General features: G+C 47.2%; 6 protein-coding genes across 6 annotated transcripts; 4 read left to right on the top strand and 2 right to left on the bottom strand.

Moving 5' to 3' along the window:
- Positions 1-916: 916 nt before the first annotated feature.
- On the top strand, positions 917-2,786 carry FOIG_15973 (uncharacterized protein; the record flags this gene model as incomplete). The annotated part of the gene is made up of 5 exons (XM_031217384.1): positions 917-1,257; positions 1,322-1,472; positions 1,540-1,969; positions 2,024-2,128; positions 2,185-2,786. 5 exons carry the CDS (start codon positions 917-919, stop codon positions 2,784-2,786), a joined length of 1,629 nt encoding a protein of 542 aa, XP_031052855.1.
- A 3,948-nt stretch (positions 2,787-6,734) lies between these two features.
- FOIG_15972 (L-amino-acid oxidase) lies at positions 6,735-8,977 on the top strand (the record flags this gene model as incomplete). The annotated part of the gene is made up of 5 exons (XM_031217383.1): positions 6,735-7,107; positions 7,161-8,662; positions 8,712-8,805; positions 8,857-8,921; positions 8,975-8,977. 5 exons carry the CDS (start codon positions 6,735-6,737, stop codon positions 8,975-8,977), a joined length of 2,037 nt encoding a protein of 678 aa, XP_031052854.1.
- A 1,565-nt stretch (positions 8,978-10,542) lies between these two features.
- Positions 10,543-11,852, top strand: FOIG_15971 (uncharacterized protein). The gene is made up of 2 exons (XM_031217382.1): positions 10,543-10,935; positions 11,034-11,852. The coding sequence occupies exons 1-2, from the start codon at positions 10,566-10,568 to the stop codon at positions 11,675-11,677; spliced, it is 1,014 nt and encodes a 337-aa protein (XP_031052853.1). The 5' UTR covers positions 10,543-10,565; the 3' UTR covers positions 11,678-11,852.
- A 169-nt stretch (positions 11,853-12,021) lies between these two features.
- Positions 12,022-14,907, top strand: FOIG_15970 (uncharacterized protein; the record flags this gene model as incomplete). Its single annotated transcript, XM_031217381.1, has 4 exons — positions 12,022-12,077; positions 12,135-13,523; positions 13,571-14,295; positions 14,343-14,907. Exons 1-4 carry the CDS (start codon positions 12,057-12,059, stop codon positions 14,905-14,907), a joined length of 2,700 nt encoding a protein of 899 aa, XP_031052852.1. The 5' UTR covers positions 12,022-12,056.
- Positions 14,908-14,954: 47 nt separating this feature from the next.
- On the bottom strand, positions 14,955-15,986 carry FOIG_15969 (uncharacterized protein; the record flags this gene model as incomplete). Its single annotated transcript, XM_031217380.1, has 1 exon — positions 14,955-15,986. One exon carries the CDS (start codon positions 15,984-15,986, stop codon positions 14,955-14,957), a length of 1,032 nt encoding a protein of 343 aa, XP_031052851.1.
- Positions 15,987-16,490: 504 nt separating this feature from the next.
- Positions 16,491-18,291, bottom strand: FOIG_15968 (uncharacterized protein; the record flags this gene model as incomplete). Its single annotated transcript, XM_031217379.1, has 5 exons — positions 16,491-16,881; positions 16,934-17,220; positions 17,272-17,821; positions 17,899-18,173; positions 18,229-18,291. The coding sequence occupies 5 exons, from the start codon at positions 18,289-18,291 to the stop codon at positions 16,491-16,493; spliced, it is 1,566 nt and encodes a 521-aa protein (XP_031052850.1).
- Between the last annotated feature and the right edge of the window lie 953 nt (positions 18,292-19,244).

Below are 19,244 nucleotides of genomic sequence, written 5' to 3'. Positions count from 1 at the left end.
AGCCGTTTTTTCTTAATTTTAAGTAGAATTATAATTCTCTCAAGACTTTAAATCCTAGGTGAATAGTCGATTAACTGTTTAATGTGTTTCCACAAAGGAATAATATTTAACTTCATCATGGGATGTATTGCCGCAATTTATAGCGCCTCTGGAGTGTATATAGTAGACAGAATTAGGGGCAGATCACCATGTAGCCACGGTCTTGCTATTTCTTCTTAATGAATTATTAGGGGAGGAATATATCTTTTATAATTTCCACTATTAGTAACTCACCCGAAATGCCTTAAAGCCCCTATTATAAGCTATTACAGCAGTTAATAAATTCGCAGAGTATTATAAACCTTTTCCTACTCCCCTCCCTAATACGAATTCGACTTTTACAGCCATTCGGCATTTGCATCCGGTGGGTAGGATCTTATTACATTTCAATTGCTCAGTCAATATGAGCGAAACTTATCAATGGGCAGTTGCCATGACCCGACTTCGGCTCATCTGATCAGATGGTGGGTTTGGAGAATGCAAATGTCGGATATGTTTCATTGCCGAATTGATATCCTGTATCAACCCCGGTTCATGTTTCCGAGATCCGAACTCTATTGGTTAATTGTGGCAAAACCAAAGAAGGGATCTCGGACATCCCAATCAATTCCTGTCTTAACTATCTAAGGTATAAACTCTAATATCATTAATTGGCCCATTTTCTCCTTACCTCTGAATGATTAGCGTCTTGCTAGAGATTTTTGGGTAACTTTCGGAGCTCTCACCTCCTATTCTTATCTTAGTTGGACAAGAAGAGTCTCGTACAGCGGGCATAAATAAAAGACAGCCCAGATATTCTGGGGCTTAGACACTTGCCATTCTTCACCTTTTACCCACTCAATTGCAATTCTCCCGCAGACACGGAGTTATCTGCAAAATGGCAACGCCGAACGATGCCGAGAAGTTCAGTCAAGATGACCTTGAGCACACCTTATCCAACAATATGGGAGAAGTCATCGACCAGAATCAATTGAAGCGTGAGTTCAAGCCTCGACAAGTCTTCATGTTCTCTATTGCTTGTGCTATTGGTACTGGACTCATTATCGGCTCGGGAACCGCCCTATCAAGAGGAGGCCCTGGAAGCATCCTCATTGGCTACCTGTTAATTGGGGCCACTGTCTTTTTTATTATGTCCGGCCTAGGAGAGATGGCGGCCTTTCTTCCTATGAATAAAGGATTTGGCGGGTATGCGAGTCGGATGGTGGACCCTGCTTTTGGGTAAGTATTACTTGTAACCCTTGTTCTAGTCGAAGGCGCAGTGCTTACAAGGTCTTGGGAACAGCTTTGCGACTGGATGGAACTATTTCTTCAAGTACATAATTGCAACGCCAACGAATCTTACAGCTGCCGGTCTCATTATCCGATACTGGAGACCGGACCTCAACGTTGGAATCTGGATTGGCGTATTTGGGGCAGTCATCGTTTGCATCAATGTATGTTGACGATCTCTTGGGAGCATAGCTATCAGAACAACCGCCCCTAACAGTTATTGCGTAACAGTTTTTGCACGTGTCCAAACTCGGCGAGACGGAATTCTGGCTTGGCTGCGCTAAGATTCTCATCATGAGCATGCTGATCCTCTCATGTCTCGTGATAGCGCTTGGCGGTGGTCCGAACCATAGAAGAAGCGGCTTTCACTACTGGAGCGACCCTGGTGCGTTCAAAGAGTATATCTTGGAAGGGCCTCGCGGAAGGTTCCTAGGCGTTTGGGCTTGTATCTGTCAAGCATGCTTTGCTTTTACTGGCACAGAGGTTGTTGGGATGACCTTCGGCGAGACACCAAACCCAAGGAAAAATATTCCTAGAGCTATTAAGCAGACATTCTGGAGGATTGCTGTGTTCTACATCTTTGGCATTATTGTCCTCGGGATGGCTGTTCCCAGCGATAATGATATGCTAATCGGGGCTACGAAGAAGTCTACGAGCGCAGGTATGTTGATATCTCTGATGGCTGCGATATGTCAGATGACTGAACTTGGATTAGATGCCTCCCCGTTTGTTGTTGCTATTCGTCTTGCTGGCATTTCTGTATTTCCTGACATCGTGAATGGCTCTCTGCTGGTTTTCACACTCAGTGCGGCATGCACAGGTAAGTGAGCCTGTAGAGTCCATCTGACATGAAGACAAGCTGACAGAGATGAGCAGACATTTACTGTGCGTCTCGTTCTTTGTATGGTCTGGCTCGCGATGGGCAAGCGCCGAAGATCTTCGCTAAGACGCTCAAGAATGGAAACCCAGCTTGGGCTGTAGCTTTGTCTTCATTATCGATCATTTTGGGCTTCTTGAATATCAGCAAGTCAGCCGGAACCATCTTTCAATACTTCGTCAGCCTTGTTACCATATTCGCTGTCCTTAATTGGATGGCGATTCTGGTTTCTCACATTTCATTCCGCCGGGCGTTGAAGGCCCAAGGCATCTCTCTTGAAGACCTCCCCTACGCCGCTTTCGGTCAGCCCTGGGGATCATATTATGCTCTCTTTATGTCATGCATGATCCTGCTTTTCAGCGGGTACGACGCCTTTATGCCGCATTTCAAGGCTGATCAGTTCGTCCTGAAGTATCTCGGTATAGCTATCTTTGCGATTAACACGATTCTTTGGAAGTTCTGGAAGGGTACAAAGAGAGTCACGGCCAGTGACATGGACATTGCCACCGGGCGTAGAGAGTATCAGGAGGCCGAGACTGCTACAGAACAGCAATGGAACAAGGGCTTCTGGAAGAAGATGGTGAACAAGCTGCGGAAGTAGTTATAGGTTTGGCGACGGCTGCCTCATCACAGTGCCCTCGCAGACCGATGATATCATGTCACTCAAGACGGGAAATGTACCATGCCGCCGTAGCTGGGCTTTGCTCGCTCGGGACTGCATACTCGTTGATTATGCAGGGTTTTCTAAATAGCCCTACTTCAGCAATAAGATTCTCAAGGTTTTAAACATTTCTGGTGACCTTATCACCATCTGTCTCCTCGTGCCAAGTGTATTAGTCAGGTACACTCCCATTTGTCTTGATAAATTAACAGAATTATTTTGTCCAGCGGTTGGAAGTAGACAGCTGACTGGCGCTTGAGGGATCGACTATAGGCATGTCGGGAAAGGCAGCGCAGATTTTTGGGAACGCACGTCCCCACATCTCAGGATACTAAGCCTGGGGTGACTGCTAAAAGCCAGATCCGTCAGGTTCATTCCAGATCTCAAAGTCGAGTCCTTTGGTCATGTCATTTCCCATAATTCACGTAACAGCGGTGTCCAAAAATTCGTCGAATGAGGACCAGTTGCCATTATGCCCCGGGCATGGCGAGGCGAACCGTAGCATCGGCACCCCAGATCAGGCAACAACAACTAGACACGTGCTCCATACTTGCGAGGCGTCTTGTAGTTACTCAAAGCTGAGTTGAAGCGTTGCTTGAGCGTAATGTCGGTTTTTCATACTTGTTCATGTTTCGTCGAACTCAGGTTTGATCAAAGGACTTACTTCGAAGTCATTCTTTCCAAATGCCCAACCTCTGGCAGGAAGCTGAGCCCCTCCCGCTCTTGTGTACCTGAACCCCGTGACCTTTGCTCCCCGAAGTGCTGGGGGTGGGGTTAGGGTTGGATGCAGGGATATCCAACCTTGATCTAGACCACATAGCGGAAAGTTTGATTAAGAGGCTAAGACTTATCTACAGATCAGGAGCGGCATCACCTTTTGATGTCGACGAAGACGGTAATAATATTGCTCATATATGCTTAAGTGTGGGTTAGCTGCTGTTTCCTTTTAATTACCTTGAACTAACGGCCTTTGTAGACCGTTTTGCACTACGTCAACTTCCATGCGAGATTAAAGTCCAACGATATGGCAATCAACGCCATTTGCAAGATGCTGACCTACCTGGCTGATATCGGTGTTCCCATCACCACATCGAATTTCAATCAATTGTAATCAAACCAGACCGGATTCCATGACATACCTAACATGAATTAGTAACGTGTTAACTCTATCGATTAAATCATACCGGTGCTTGTGGATAGTACCGAGGCTTTATAGATTAATTATGAACCGTGATTCCAGCTTTTACCATGCCGAAATTGCTCACGATGACCGCCTGGGTGCAGGTCTGTTGGTTTCAAATAAAGAACCGTGGGTAAGGCAGTTTAATGTCTTATGCGAATATCCCGAAATATGTGAAGGTGGGATTACTGACACCCGCTTTTCACCCTTGTTTAAAGCACTAATGTTTATACACAGAAATCGGATTCTCAGAGCTCTTTTTAGCTGTTATAAAGAAAGATGATGAAAGACTTCGAACTATCCTGGAAGAAGAGGATGATATTTCAAAGATTTCGCAAACAGATTTATACGGCCGTAACATATTGCATTTGTGCACCAACTGGCCTGATGGGCTGAGACTACTTTTACAACGGCAAGATGTTCGTCCCTTGATAGACTCGAACTCTAGAGCATTAATTTATCCTCTCTCACCTCTGGACTATGCTCTCTTCTACAGCAAAATTTGCTGCAATGCTCCTGACCAGTGGACTCACTGTGATAACTGCAGTTGCTACGCTACGGTTCAGCTTCTACTCGAAGCCGATTGCAGTGTCACAGTCGGTCAAGGGCGTCCTGAAACCCTAGCTGGTTGCTCTTTGAAGGCCGAAAATTGTTCTTTAAGCATCTCAAGGACAGACGTGAACGATTACGGAATGCTGCTCTTGGCACCCTTCCCAAGGAAACCCTGCGTCAATATGGAATAACCGCAAACTTCTTACCTGACAAGACTGCCCCCTTGTTGTGGAGTGAACTGCAGGAAGCTAAGGAACCGCCGTATCAGCTACCGGTGGACCTTACTAATAGCCCCAAGCCTTACAGCGGCAATCTTTTCATTAAACACGAGAGCTTTTTCCGCTCCCCTCATCACCTACAGGTTGCAGAACTGGCACTCGACTACGGTTTAGCACCTAAAGATGAAAGTGGGGTTCCAACACTTCTGTCTGGCAATTACCTCATGCCCGGCCATTCATTTGGGAGGTCAGAAAAGGTATCTAGAAATTATCTAGAATGGCTGGTCTAGTTCGACCTAAAACTAGAGCTCTGTCTAGGGCCCTTCCGACTTTCCACGCTTCACCGCGCTGCGGCTTGCATCGGGGACCAGATCTTCGTGTCCTTACACCGATACAAGCACTTCGACCTTTCACCCCAAAACGTCTCTATATCTGAACTACAGGATTCAAAGACACTGCTACCAGCGATAGGTCACAGCAAGGCTCAATGCAGTATTCCATGTCCGTGCTCATCGGAAATGTTTGCCCGACCTTTGGCACATATCTTACCTAGAATGCTGTGGTATCAATATCGCAGTGACTCGACGAAGTTTTTTGAGAACATGGCAGAGAATATCGAATTTGTGGTGCCTTCCATTGATCTGTTGAAGCTTCCAAAATGCAGCTCTGAAGAATCATATATGGCGAAATGTGCAGTTCATATTTTCACCATGATGTCCTTGGGGGAAAGGCACTTGCCGATCTGTCTCAGTGGATGTTATTATAATCTACAGATTTCAGGGTGCGAAGAAGAATGGAAGGAAATATTAGATGAGGACCGAGAGTTGATCGATCAGCTTCAAGCCCTTGACGAAGAATTTGGAGACGCCTTTGATTGGCAAAATGTCCCCATAGGAGAGTTTCTCCGGGGCTACTGGCTGACAAGAATGAAAGAAGTCATCGCGGATTTGAATAAACCCCTAAATGATGACGATAGATATGATCTTTGGGAGGCTGGCGTGGAGTTGGAAGAGGACGATGCGGATAGTACTGGATGTTGTATTGGGTATATGGAGGACGAACTTTGGGTTCAGGTTGTTTCCATGGGGGATGGATCAGACTGGAGCCTAGACAGGACATCTCAAACTGATCATCGATTCAAGAATGCCAGCATAAAATTAAAAAATCTATGTCGCGCCCCAAAACTCGTCGACCCTAGATATCTTGTCGCTCCCCCATCAAGCAAACTATAACAGCATATGTTAGCTATCCGGATATATGTTCTAATGGATAAAGATCTCTTATCTCTGTGTATGCACAGATTGGGATGTATTAACCGGAAGCTTATCTTTTGACGTAGAGATCTGCAGATTTATATCCCAGTCTATCGTGGTTTATCTGCGGGGTTGCTCCATTTTCACTAAGCGACCATGCATCAACTAACCCATCTTTCGGGTCGTCGGCGCGCCCTTTAACATTGTCTTCTTATTAATTCCTCACCGTTTGAAGATAAGCATACTTTCGTAACCTCAATTGTCGTCTATGACTAGCTTAATGCTGATAAGCGGAAGTAACGTTAAACCCCGACTTCGGATGTACCATCGCGTCTGCAACTCATATCTTGCTGCAGCACGTCTCTGACCACTTACAACATGCCTCGCGTTTATGCAACTGTGATTTATATGGACCTTTCGACTTGGCCGATGCCTTTGAATATCCTATCATGGCCTCGGGGAACTAGCGATGCCGACGGTGCAAAGGGCGCTCAAAAGTTCGTTGCAGATAAGTCGATGCGTCTTTTTCGGTTACTCGTAGTCGCCGACGCTCACGTTTCCCTATCTAATCTCAGAAAGAAAGAGTAGGTTGATTGACTATGTAGGCAATATATAGTTGACAATTTCATCTCCTCTTCCAACCATATGCATTGCTGGCTTTAAACCTTTGTTGTTACCTGTTGCCATGAAACAATCCATTGCAAGTGTTATCCTTGGGCTAGGGGGCGCCATAGCCTCTTCTCTACCCGTACAACTACATACCAGAGGGTCCCTAACTTCTCACTTAACAAATATCTACGTGAAATTTGATCAAGCGTCAGAGGGTCCTTTGTCATTCACTTATGGCCTTTGCAACAGCAAGTCTCGTTCTGAGTCCCACTACACGATAGCCGTCACCGAAAACAAAGGTGTCTCTCGATTAGTCTGGATCATCCCAGATGATTCACACGACAACGGCTGCATTTCAGCATGGACAGAAGATAATGTTCTCGTGGGACGCAGTGAGCCCCAAAGGCTTCATCGTGTCAGGCGTCGGAATATTCAGAAGCGGGCAACAGGTGAGTCATAGTCCTTTCCGTGCGGTTGGAGGCTGACAACAAGGCTGTGACAGATGCAATCCTCATGAATGCCGATAATGGTATTGATACATTGGGACCATGGTTCGACGGCGTTGAGCATCTCTCCAAGACCGGCCTCTCTGCACTCGATGCCGACGCTGCCAAAGAGAAGCAGATTGCCATTGTTGGTGCGGGTATGTCAGGCTTGATGACCTACCTGGTTCTGTCACAAGCAGGTATGACCAACATCAGTATCATTGAAGGCGGTAATCGGCTTGGTGGCCGCGTTCATACCGAGTATCTCACCGGCGGACCTTTTGACTATTCTTATCAAGAGATGGGACCCATGCGATTTCCCTCCACTTACAAGAGTCCTGAGACCAACGAGACAATGAACATCACGGACCATCAGCTGGTGTTTCAACTTGCAGAAGAGATGAACAAGCTCAACAACCACGACAAGAACCTCAGTGTTGACTTCATTCCATGGATCCAGAGTAGCCTAAACGGCCTCTCGTACAAGAACGAGTTCAAACTGCCAAGTGGACTACCCCCAACGCTAAAGGAAATTGCAGGTAATGCATCACTCAGTCCTGCAAGTGTCAATGACCCTATGACCCAAGACCTCCAGACCAAGGTTGATACATTCATGCCTGGCTCGGAGTTCAGCACTCTTATGGCAAAGAACATGTTCAAAGCCCATAAGCAGTGGCTCGAAACTGGTCTCAATGGCCTTGGTGGTGATCAATGGTCGGAATATGCATTTATGGTCAACTACTTGAAGGGTAGCCTTAACAGCACTGACATGAATGGCGGCTGGTCTGCCTCTAGCTTTTGGGATTCGCTATACGAGGGAATGTATTTCTCAGCCGCCAGCTACAAGACCATCGACGGCGGTCTCAACAGGCTTCCTTTGTCGTTCCATCCTCTTGTCGACAACATTACAACAATGGAGCGCAAAATTGAGCGTGTCAGGTATAGCGAGACCGACGAGAAGGTCACATTGCAATGGCGTAACGAGTACAACAACACAACATTCCAGAACTCAACTTTCGATTACGCTGTCATTGCAGTGCCCTTCTCCGTTGTCCGAAGGTGGCGTCTTCCCAAGCTCCCCGCAACGATCTCCAACGCCATCAAGGAGTTGAACTATGGATCCGCTTGCAAGGTTGCGCTTGAGTTCTCTGAGCGCTTCTGGGAACACTATGAGAACCCAATCTACGGCGGTTGCAGTACAACTACGGATATTCCGGGCATTGGCAGTATCTGCTATCCATCCTACAACTTGAATGGTACAGGCCCTGCTACCATTCTGGCAAGCTACATCAGTGGTGACATGGGAGTTCGGTTGGCAAGCATGTCCGAGGAAGATCACGTCCAGATGGTCCTTGATGCCATGGTTGAGATTCACGGAGAGTTCACTCGGGATCTTTATACCGGAAAGTATAACAGAAGATGCTGGGCGCTTGACCCTCTTGAATCGGGAAGTTGGGCTAGCCCGACTGCAGGACAGCATCAACTCTATATACCCGAGTACTTCAAGACATACAACAAGGTAAGCAGTGCAGCAATTTTGGCGAGTCATTTTCTGACGATTTGAGTAGATGATCTTTGTTGGCGAGCATACCTCGTATACTCACGCTTGGATTGCCTCGGCTTTAGACTCGGGTATCCGTGGCGCAGTCCAGCTTTTACTAGGTACGAATTGATGCGGACGATACAATCATCCACACTTGCTAACGAGAACAGAACTTGGGCTCGTTGACGAGGCAAAACAGGCGGTGGAGAAGTGGATGGCGAGATGGATTGAAGTGGTAAGACAATTTAACCTTGTTGAACGTAACATTACTGACATTTCGGGATATAGTAAGCGACTGTATACGCTCTTACCGGGACTAAAGACGTTCAAGTGGAACATTCGGTAACAGTTAAAATAAGAGACTGGCTCATGTGTGTCAAATTGTTTGGCAAGCGATACGGGCCTTGCCGGATTGTGTAATTTGGTAGACAATATCCATCAGCTGCCAAGCCTTGTTATACGCGTATCCCGACGATTACGTACTCCAATACGGTGCAGCCAATCAGAGTAAATGGATGTTCTCACCTCATCTCTGTGCTCACGGAGCGCTCCGGTGTATCCAGCAAAAGTCAGGCGATTTTTCCCGTGCAACCCGGAGACGCTTGGCTCGCTGTAGAAATTGTCAACTTGATAGATAATTCCGGATCAATGATCTAAGTATGGATGGGATTGAGTTGCAGTAAGACCAGTCATTGTAGTTAACCTATGTCCCTTGTAAACATGAGCACTATAATATGTAATCGATAATGCGAATAGTGGAATTCTCTATGCTTCCCAATACAGGCAGTGTCTATAAGATTGCTGTAGCAAGATAATGATTAATGTTATTTGAACTGTCAATTCCAAGGACGGACAGCAGCTCTTGTTGACTTAGCATTATTGAATCTTACAAGTTCTCTAAAATATCCAATAGCATTTCTCTTATTTTTCTCATCAACGGAGCATCATCTCTCTTATATGAACCCTCTATCTTAGCAAAGGTGACTTTTTCTGCCCAGCTTCCATTTCTCGACCATTTCTTTTACTCAGGGTATCTTTATTCACAAGCCAATCTCAACATGCTCGTCAATAGCATTTAACCCTCCCGCTCTGCATTTTCATGTCAATCACCACGGTGGTTCACATAGACTGTGTAATAAATGTCAATGCCCAGTGCGAACCCTGAGTACTGTACCTTCACGTGGAACAATGGTGACTGTTCCTCCCCAAGATAGGGCTCAAATGACCCATTTTCCGTCGTTAACGAATGCATGTCGGACGTTACCTGCCATTGTTCATGTGTCAATGGTCTCTGCTGCAACACGGACAAGCTGCCTAATGGTGCGAGTGATTGTCCCACTGTTGGCATCCTCTTGGGTTGCTGTTTTGCGCACCAACCAGGCATGGGGGTACTTTGTGTTTATGCTTCAATTGAAGGTACCCGATCATCCGAGTTATCGTGCGGTTGCTAACCGGGTCATTAAGATCGGATAAAACAAGCTTTGAGACAAAGGCCTACTGCAAATTTCATGGCGAGCAGGAAAGGACAGGTTGGTTTAAATGTCTCTAGTAGATCTCGTTAAATAAGTGGAGCTCAAGATTGATAAGATCAACAACTAATACTTAGTCCACCACAGAGAAGAACAAGAGCAACCTCGATGCATGACTATGAGGAATAACTTGACACCAAGTCCAATAAGCACTGGTTATTAAATAAAAGGAATAAATAGGTTTAATAAGAAAAGTCGTACGATGCTTACGTCTAGAGTAGGACCTACCCGGAACTACCGGTAGTCACGTGACGCTAGTATCCTAAGTTTGATTACGTGTAAAATTTTCGTGCGCTCAGCCCCTTACTATTCTCATTGTGCACAACCACCGCAGCTCCCTTCACCGCATAATGGCTGAGAAAATCGCCCACCAGCAGCCGCCATCGCCAGTGCGGTCTGGCATGAGACATAACGAGGATATCCGGTGCATCGTGTCCACGATCCTTTTTTTCCTCGTCTTTGTGGTTACTTGGCACAATTTCTCATCGCCGTTGGCGGGAGGCTGGGTTTCGCTTACACTATGGTTGTCGCTCTTCCAGCTGTCCTTTATGGGCGCTGTGACGACGCATAATGCTATCCATTTGCCCGTCTTTTGGAGTAGGAACTGGAACAACTTCTACCAGATTTGCTTGTCTCTTCAGTACGGCGGCGCTGTTACGGTCTTCATCCCAGGTCACAATTTGTCTCATCACAAATACCCTCAGCAAGCAAGAGATGTCAGTAAGTAGCTTACTTCCTTCCTATTCAGACCCCAACGTCTGACAGGAAATTAAATACCTCAATTTCTCCACACAAGACATTGCTGACCGCATAAACAGTGCGCACCACTAAAGTCCGATATAGCTGGAACCTCCTGAACGGTCTACTGTTCTTCTGGCATGTTGTTCTGTCAGGGAATAAGGATGACAAGCTGTACTTTGAGGCCCAGGCCCGTCTTAACCGACCTATTGTGAGGCAGCGCCGCCGCGAAGAGATTGCCGTCTGGGGTACTACCGCCGTGCTCATCTTGATGGACTGGCGTCGATGGATCTGGTTCGCACTCTTGCCCCAGTTCTATGCAAAGTACTGCATCCTTTCATTGAACTTCCTCCAGCACGACGGCTGCGACATGAGCTCCAAGTACAATTTTGCGCGCAACTTTACTGGCAAAACGCTCAATTACTTGTGCTTCAACAATGGCTATCATACCGTGCACCATTTATACCCTGGTCTGCATTGGTCTGTCCTGCCGCAGAAGCATCAAGAGCTCATTGGGCCTCACATCGCCCAGAGTCTTGAAAGCTCCAACATATTGATTTATATGTGGAAGAGCTTCATTTATCCCGGCCTCCGTCTTGACTATACTGGCCGTCGGCTTGTTATTACAAAGGAGGAAAACGAGATGCCTGACGAACCATGGTTTTACCAGGAGTCAGAGACTTTCTCAAACACGAAGGAATACCTGTCCCAGGGCATGAAATGATCGCATAATATCTGAGCTAGATTTGTAGAACATGATGTTTGGAGCCTGCACATACTATAGATATAGATACCAAAAGCGACGTTGCCTGAGAGATATTGCCATTGGTATCTCGGGGACTTGACTAATGTTAGAAGAAATAGAAACAACCAGTAAAAAGACCTCATTGATACATATAGGCTACTAACTTAGCGAGCTTCATTAGTGTATTCTAGCTAGTTGGAAAGGGTACTGGTGCTAAACAATCGCCACGTGATGATACCCCGCGAAACCTCGTTACCCCAGATATGTACTAGGCTGGGTAATTAAACTTCAACAGTTCAATTATCTTTCTTTACCTTGTATGTATCTAATCTCCCAGTTGTTTATTGCTTTAATTGTAATGGCAGAGCCAAACTCTACTGTATGTCCTCAGGTGAATATCCTTCTGCCGTATCTCTCTGCTAATGCCCTTCTGAAGCGCGCCCTTCAATGTCCGGAATGCACTCTGAAGTTTTCGCGTCCCAGCCATCTCCACCGGCATCAACTCACGCATTCTGCATCCAATCACAGACAACATATACCTTGCCCATATTGCTCAAAGACATTCAGTAGGCGCGACGTTCTGCTGCGTCATCTGCGTCATGGACATCAGGTACAAGAACAAACCAGGCGATCAAGTCAGAAGTCGTGTTTTCGATGTGTTGAACGGAAGGCGAAGTGCAATCGCGAAAGACCCTGCAATGGCTGCATCCGATCAGGGAATAATTGCGAGTATCCTGCGACAGACGATAGGAATGACTGGGGGCCGCATGAGGGCGCTTCTCCTACAGGACAGTCAATTCTTCCTTCCAACACATATCACATACAAGAACAGCAGGATGAATCGATGACCTCTCAAACGAATGAAGAAACTCGATCCTTCCAACATGAAACAGGACCTGACGGCCTCTTATTAGACGATCCAGCAGAGCATATTCCCCTATCAACAGCCCCTCTAGTCCATCAGATCCACGGTGCTGACATCACGGATCAAGATCAAGCTTGCCAGGTTGGCCCTTTTTATGATCTAGATGATGAGCCGACAATCTCTCCAACTATGGACATTCCACAATCCTTCAATGTCTTGCCAGTAGATGCAGCTCATTCGGTGTTTGAAGATACTTTTGCTCTTTCTCCCTCTTCCATCCTTCCAGGGCAGACAAGCTTTCGGACTGGTGGGTTTGACTGGTTGAACTTCGACATTGGCAATAGTCCTCAAGGCTTCCAAGTCGATACTTTTTATAATAGCTATATACCAGAGTTCTGGTTTTCCAGTACAGCCCAGCAAGTCTCCGAGTCAGAGGGTCTTAGTAGCAGTGGCACTGGCAATGGAGTACAACAAAGAACGAGCAGTGGGGAGTCGAGCCGGGATTCACAAGAGGAAGTGCTACCAGACGTGGAACAAAACACGCTTGCGTGGCCTTTTGATCAGGCGCATAAGCAATCTCCTCATCGCTATCGGCTCCCTCCACTTCGCGATATTCTCAACGGTTATTGCCCGACAGACCGACCGCGGCCTGTTCAGACAACACTTGTAAAAGGCTTCATCCAAATTCTCTCTGAGAATCCCCTTCCGCAGCTTGAAACCTTACGAGACCCTCATTCTATCCAAGCTTTTTGCAGTCTACAGCGTCTTGTTGACTCCTATTTTTCTCGGTTCCACGATATTCAGGCGATTATCCACAAACCTACTTGGACCATGTCGGCTTGCCCGCCTATTGTTCTCACGGCCATGGCCTCTGTTGGTGCATTGCTCTCTGATAGTCAGTCAGATTACGAGCTCTCAGTAGCACTGAGTGAGATCTGCTCTACAATGATTAACTGGATGGTTGGTTTTCACTCCTCACCTGCTGTACGCAAAACTGATTATCCAAGGGCGCCTCAGATGCTACCAACTACAGTGATGTCTCATATCTTAATGCGCTCTGCCTTTACCAGATTTATTCACTCGGGTCAGGAAAACGACAGCTATATCAGAATGCAGACAGGTCTCGTGGCCTCTTGATCGGTGGTTTACGGGGAGTCGGTCTGCTGAATCCCCGATCTTCGATCACTCTGAGTCAGGATCACGAGGCCATTCGTGGTTCTGAGGACGACCATGTTCTTACAAAAGATTGGAAGAACTGGATCAAAATGGAGTCAGGACGGAGGGCATCTTGGGCGGCATTCGAGTATGACTGCAGTCTTTGCACTCTCACAAGTCGTCGAGGCATTGTTGACTTGAGCGAGCTGCCATCGGAATTGCCATGTCCTGAGTCCATGTGGAACGCCACCTCGGCACGAGCTTGGTTTGCTCTGATGTCTCGTCTTGGTCAGGGTGACTCAAGACCAAATCTATCTAAAGTGCTGAAGCAAGCACTGGCTGGGAGAGAACTACCATCGTCCTTAGGATCCTGGGCCAAGAGGCTCTGTGCGCAGGTAATCGGGCGGTTACTCTGGGATCTCTGGCAAATCGAGGTTGTCGCAATGCCAGAGTACCTCGGCCTTGGATCAATTGTGGCTGCGCACCAAGACACGAAGAGGTCGCTGCTCAAGGGCTTGAATAACTTGGTTGAATCTCTATCTTCGCCATCATCGACGAGCGATCTGACCAGCTATAAGTAAGTAATGAGTCCTTTATAGACACTATATACTGACAGAAATACAGTATAGCCAGTCTTCTTTGCCACTATTCGCACTTGTGCGCGGCGAATGGCGTCCTCGACCTCATCCTATCGATCGTGCGGGGCCTCATCTCAACGGAACCTCGAGTACATGACGGAATCAAGGTAGCCCGCAACCGGCTCAAATTGACATTTGCCAGAGACCCAAAAACGGCAAGAAGACTATGCTGGCACGCAGCCCAAATCGTCGCGATCGCTAATGAGTACCTGGTGTCTGCCCCTTGCGAGATTATGCGAGTCTTTATGGGTTACATCTTCATCATTGCCTACTCTGCTTATGGGGATCATACTAGATCATCACCAATGGAGGTCACCCAAAGTGTCAGGCTGGATCTCCATGATCAGAATCTTTCTCACAGAAGAGTCGTTGTTAAATGGATTGAGGTTGGAGGACCAGCTAGCTCTGGATCTGTTCCAGATATTGGTACTGACGGTTGCGTCCCTGCCATCAGCACTGATGCACAAGAGATATTGAAGAAGCTGCAATGCTGGGGACTGGCTCATAAGTTTACCAAGGTATTTCAGGTATTGGAAACAAAAGGACTGTAGTATAAAGCGTGGAGTTGTTCTACTACTGTATGTATAAAGTTAAGGCGTTAAAATATAGCTATACAATTTGGAGGAGTACTGACGCCTCCTGGCATGTTCAGGGGTGCCGATGTTATAAAGAATTCCCATCTCTGCTCTTCTTGACAAATGTGGCTAAGACCCTCAAGATCAAATAATTCGCCAACTGGCATACCCCATCCTGCAATCAGATATTCATGCATAAATAAACCCTTGACCGAAGCATTCTCTCCTCGCTTATAAGACGGCTGCGGAGGGTACACTTCAAAGGAAATAGCATCACTTGCCACAGCTGAAAAGCCTTCATTCCATATCCATTTCAACATCTCTTCAGTGCCTTCAACTCCAGCATGTTGCGGGTTTGAGCTTTGCGCATAAGCCAGCTTGTCAGCTGCCGTCATCTGTAGATCCCACTCCTTAACAACTCCAATTCTAACGAACAGGATATCTCCGCGGAGGAACTTGACGCCTTGTTCTTTTGCGACGTCAAGGAGTACTTGAAGCGGGATAGAATGGTCTGAGAATGTCGTGTAAGATATTGAATGACGTCGAGCGTATTCAGCATAGTCCAGCAGAACACCACGGCCGCAAATGCCCTCTTTGGCCCAATGCTGAATGCCTATGCGAGTATTGTTTCTGTCTTGTATCTCACCCGACGTCATTCCTCCATAGAAGAGGCGACGGTTTGGGTCTGAGGGAGTTGGAGCTGGGGCAGAAAAATGGCGGAGCCCGTCCCATTGAGACGACTGTTGAGGGTTGAAGATATAAACATCATCATATGCGGCGCCGTTTAAAAGCGAGACAATATGATGCTGGGCTGGAGCTCGATTGAAGTTGGCAATGTCCAGCTTGGTCAGCTCCCAGTTCAAAGAGGTACGGCGACCTGTCTTGATGCATGTTGATGCCGCGTTGGCTACCACTTCTGGTGTGAGCAGTACGAGACGGCCGAGACCTTCTTCTCTAGACCCTGGCTTGCCGGTCCAGACTCTTTTTGGGTCCGGCAGACTATGATAATCTTGATGGTGTATTGAGGGTTTGCTAGTCGTGATCATAGAGCCCATGATGGGAGATTTGGAAGAGTCTAGGGATAATGAAAAAGAGAATTTAGGTCTCCCGCTTAAGGAACGAACTGGACTTTCTTCACTTTTACAGAGCACGTATTCCCCTTTCAACAGTTAGAATTGAATCCACTAAACCAGAAGAGTGTAGCTTGGGAAGCATGATGCGGAGAAGGAGTCGACCCCGTGGGGTCAGGTGCCATTTACCGACCTTAGCCTGGCCACTGAACCGGAGCGTGCCACTGCGGGGTTGACAAGAGACCACGCCCTCACATCCACCAGGAAACAGTGATGTAGTGCCGAGATTATCTCATCTTGTCCCAGGGAACTGGTCATTGAGTCATGCAGGACGAAGGGGAGCTGTCAGTCTTGGTCACCGCTCTGGTATTAGTCATTTACTGCAAATATGACACAGAAATAATAAAGTAATAGATAGGTGAATTATGTTAACGGCTATTTAACTGTCAGATTGCTCTGTCGCTATCCTGGGCTCCTTGTGTCCTAGCACTACATCATAGCCTTGCTTTTAGCTGCTGAATCCTCCATATGGGTAATATCCAGCTTTCCAATAAACTCGTCAAGCTCTTTGCGCTGCTCGGCCGGAACATCGTTGACATGAACGGCAACGTCATCACCAAAACGGGCAGAGATCTCCTCAAGTGACAGCTTAGCAGTCTCGGGAAAGTACAGGTACACAATTGGTATGAAGAAGATGCACCAAATAATGATGACCAGGTAATACTTCCAGCCGATGTTCACGAACCCAATTGGTGCTGTTTGAAGCAGAATGATGGTGCTCGTGAACTGGCCGAACAGAGAAAAGCCCATGCCGATAGGGCGAATCTCGGTTGGGAAGATCTCTGCAACGTAGATATACATGGTCGTATCACAAAAGGTTCTGGAAATACTGTCAGTCTACAAAAGCTCGCAGGTCAGGCCGGAGGACTTACCCTTGGAACGCCAGGTATAGAAAGACAAAGAAGACGCCTGCTGCATTACCTGCCTTATTTGCAGTCCCGGAAAACTCGGAGATGCAGGCAGCAAGTCCGCTCGTGGTAATCAAGCAGCCGAACAAGCCGGTCATAAACATCCATCGACGTGAATTAATTCTGTCGTGAAGCCAGGCGCCGAGCGGATTGTAGATGATGCCAGCGGTTGTAAGCCATAAGGCCGAAAGGAGCAGAGGCATAGACCCAGTTTGACCGAGGTTGGTGTAAAGAATGACCGAGTAGTTGTTCTGACAGTATTAGACTTTGAAACAAGTGAAGAGTAGTAAGCATCAACTTACGATAATTAGTGGTCCGGCGAACTCGGCGCCCCATTGTGTCAGGAAGCCTATTGCCAACCGTTTTCGGTAGCTCTTCTTCTTGATGACTGCCTTGAGAGGTCCACAACCCAGTGCCTTGAGCTTGGCGGAGTCCAAAGCGAGTTGTTCCTTGATCTGGTAGATCTCCTCTCGAGCGACTAGATCATCTGGATCGTCCGGTGACTTTCGCAAGTTACGAACAACGGTCCATGCCTCTTCGACCCGGCCCTTCTGCAGCAGCCATCGTGTAGACTCCGGGATCCAGAAAGACGTTGCCAGAAGGACAGTGGGAGCTAGACATTGCATGCACAGCGGAAATCTCCAAGCGAAGCCTGGCATGCTGGCCGTTGCAAAGTAGCAGGCATACCCGAGCCAGCCTGAGAGCATGTAGCCAAAGACAAGAAATATGGCGTGGTGTCCTACAAGCCATCCGCGTTTGTCGTGTGGTGCGAGCTCTCCCATGTACATTGGGCAGACCGTGACGAGGATTCCGATGCCGATGCCAGCCAAGATTCGGCCAGCTTGGAACATGCTGTAGTACCAAGTCAGTTTGCTGAACCTCACCATACAGAGCTGTAGCAGCCATGCGAGCAAATAGACAAGACTCACCTCAGATTTGCTGCACCGCCCTGCAATGCTCCTCCCAGCAACGCAAAGGCTCCACCAATCTGGATAGATCTCTTCCTACCCAGCGCAGTAGCAGCCCACATAACAAAAAGCGTGCCAATGGCGCCGCCCGCGCTGTAGATTCCATTTGCGGTCGAGATAGCTTCAGTCGTCTTGGTGCCGTAACCAGGCTCGCCCTGCTGGGGCAAGTCGAAGAAACTGTACCATCCTGGCTGTCCGATTGTGCTGCCAATGACGGAAGAGCAGTAGCCGTATGTCTGGACAAAATGAGCATAATGCAGCTGGATGTGAATAGCTGTCAGGGCAACTTACCAGGGAGCCAAAGGCGACCGCGACAGTGACCAGCCTGTTGTAAGCAGTTGTGTGCTTACCCATTGCTAGCGGTTCGACACCAGAATGCTGGGGGTATTGTAACTAGCAAATTGACGATGCTGTTGCTTAGATATGGGTTCTTCGTGCTGGGACAGTTTGGCAAGGTAGTTGTCAATTTATCCCTTGACAACGGCTTCTTATAAAGGAATGACTCTCAAGCAATTACCGGTCTGGCTATCGTGTGAAGAATGTCATTCATTCACCCCGTTACCCCGGATTTCAGGAGTATGATGGTCCACTTTCCCCCACAAATACAAACAATGCAGCAGCGGGGCAACTCCGAAGTGGCTGGCAAGTCTTCGGAGCGTGCCACTTTCTGGGGAACTTGATTTAAGCTTCGGTAATGCTTTGGCGTTGTAACCAAAGGAATCCCATATCATTTCCCTTTGCTGGAATCGTTATTTGGTAAGTCTCTTTGCGAAGGCTCCTTGTGACCAGCAACTGAGTCGCTATAGGAGGAACTACATGCCACGTGGGACATCAGGTCTTAACCACAACTCCTCAATCTCGCTGACAGGTAAAATCATGAAGTAACCATGCCTGCCCACGTTAACTTGTTTTTCGTTGTCTTTCTGCAAACGGCGTTGGAAAAGAAATCTCTGGCAATGCACATCAGATTTCTTGTATCCAGCATTGTTGTCATCTTTCAACAAGGTTCTGCACAATGGGAAACAGAAAAAGTCTAATATAGTACCTGAGAGAACTTCAAAGATTCACTTATTAAATAAATGAAACAATGATGGATTCTGAATGGCGTCTTTGAGATACTTTTATGTTATGTTATGTATATTTTTCGTCCGGGGGGCCGTAGGCCCCGAAAGTCCCCTACTGGAGCACAGGACGTGCTGAGCTAGAGAAATCGGGAACATATCTACACGCTAATTACAGGAACTCTATTGGCCATAGAGGATTAGTCATTCGCCACGCGAAATTGGCCTTTCCTATGGCGTCCAATT

Source organism: Fusarium odoratissimum (assembly GCF_000260195.1).
Source record: "Fusarium odoratissimum NRRL 54006 unplaced genomic scaffold supercont1.63, whole genome shotgun sequence".
Taxonomy (NCBI): domain Eukaryota; kingdom Fungi; phylum Ascomycota; class Sordariomycetes; order Hypocreales; family Nectriaceae; genus Fusarium; species Fusarium odoratissimum.
This window is presented reverse-complemented; position numbering and strand designations above follow the sequence as displayed.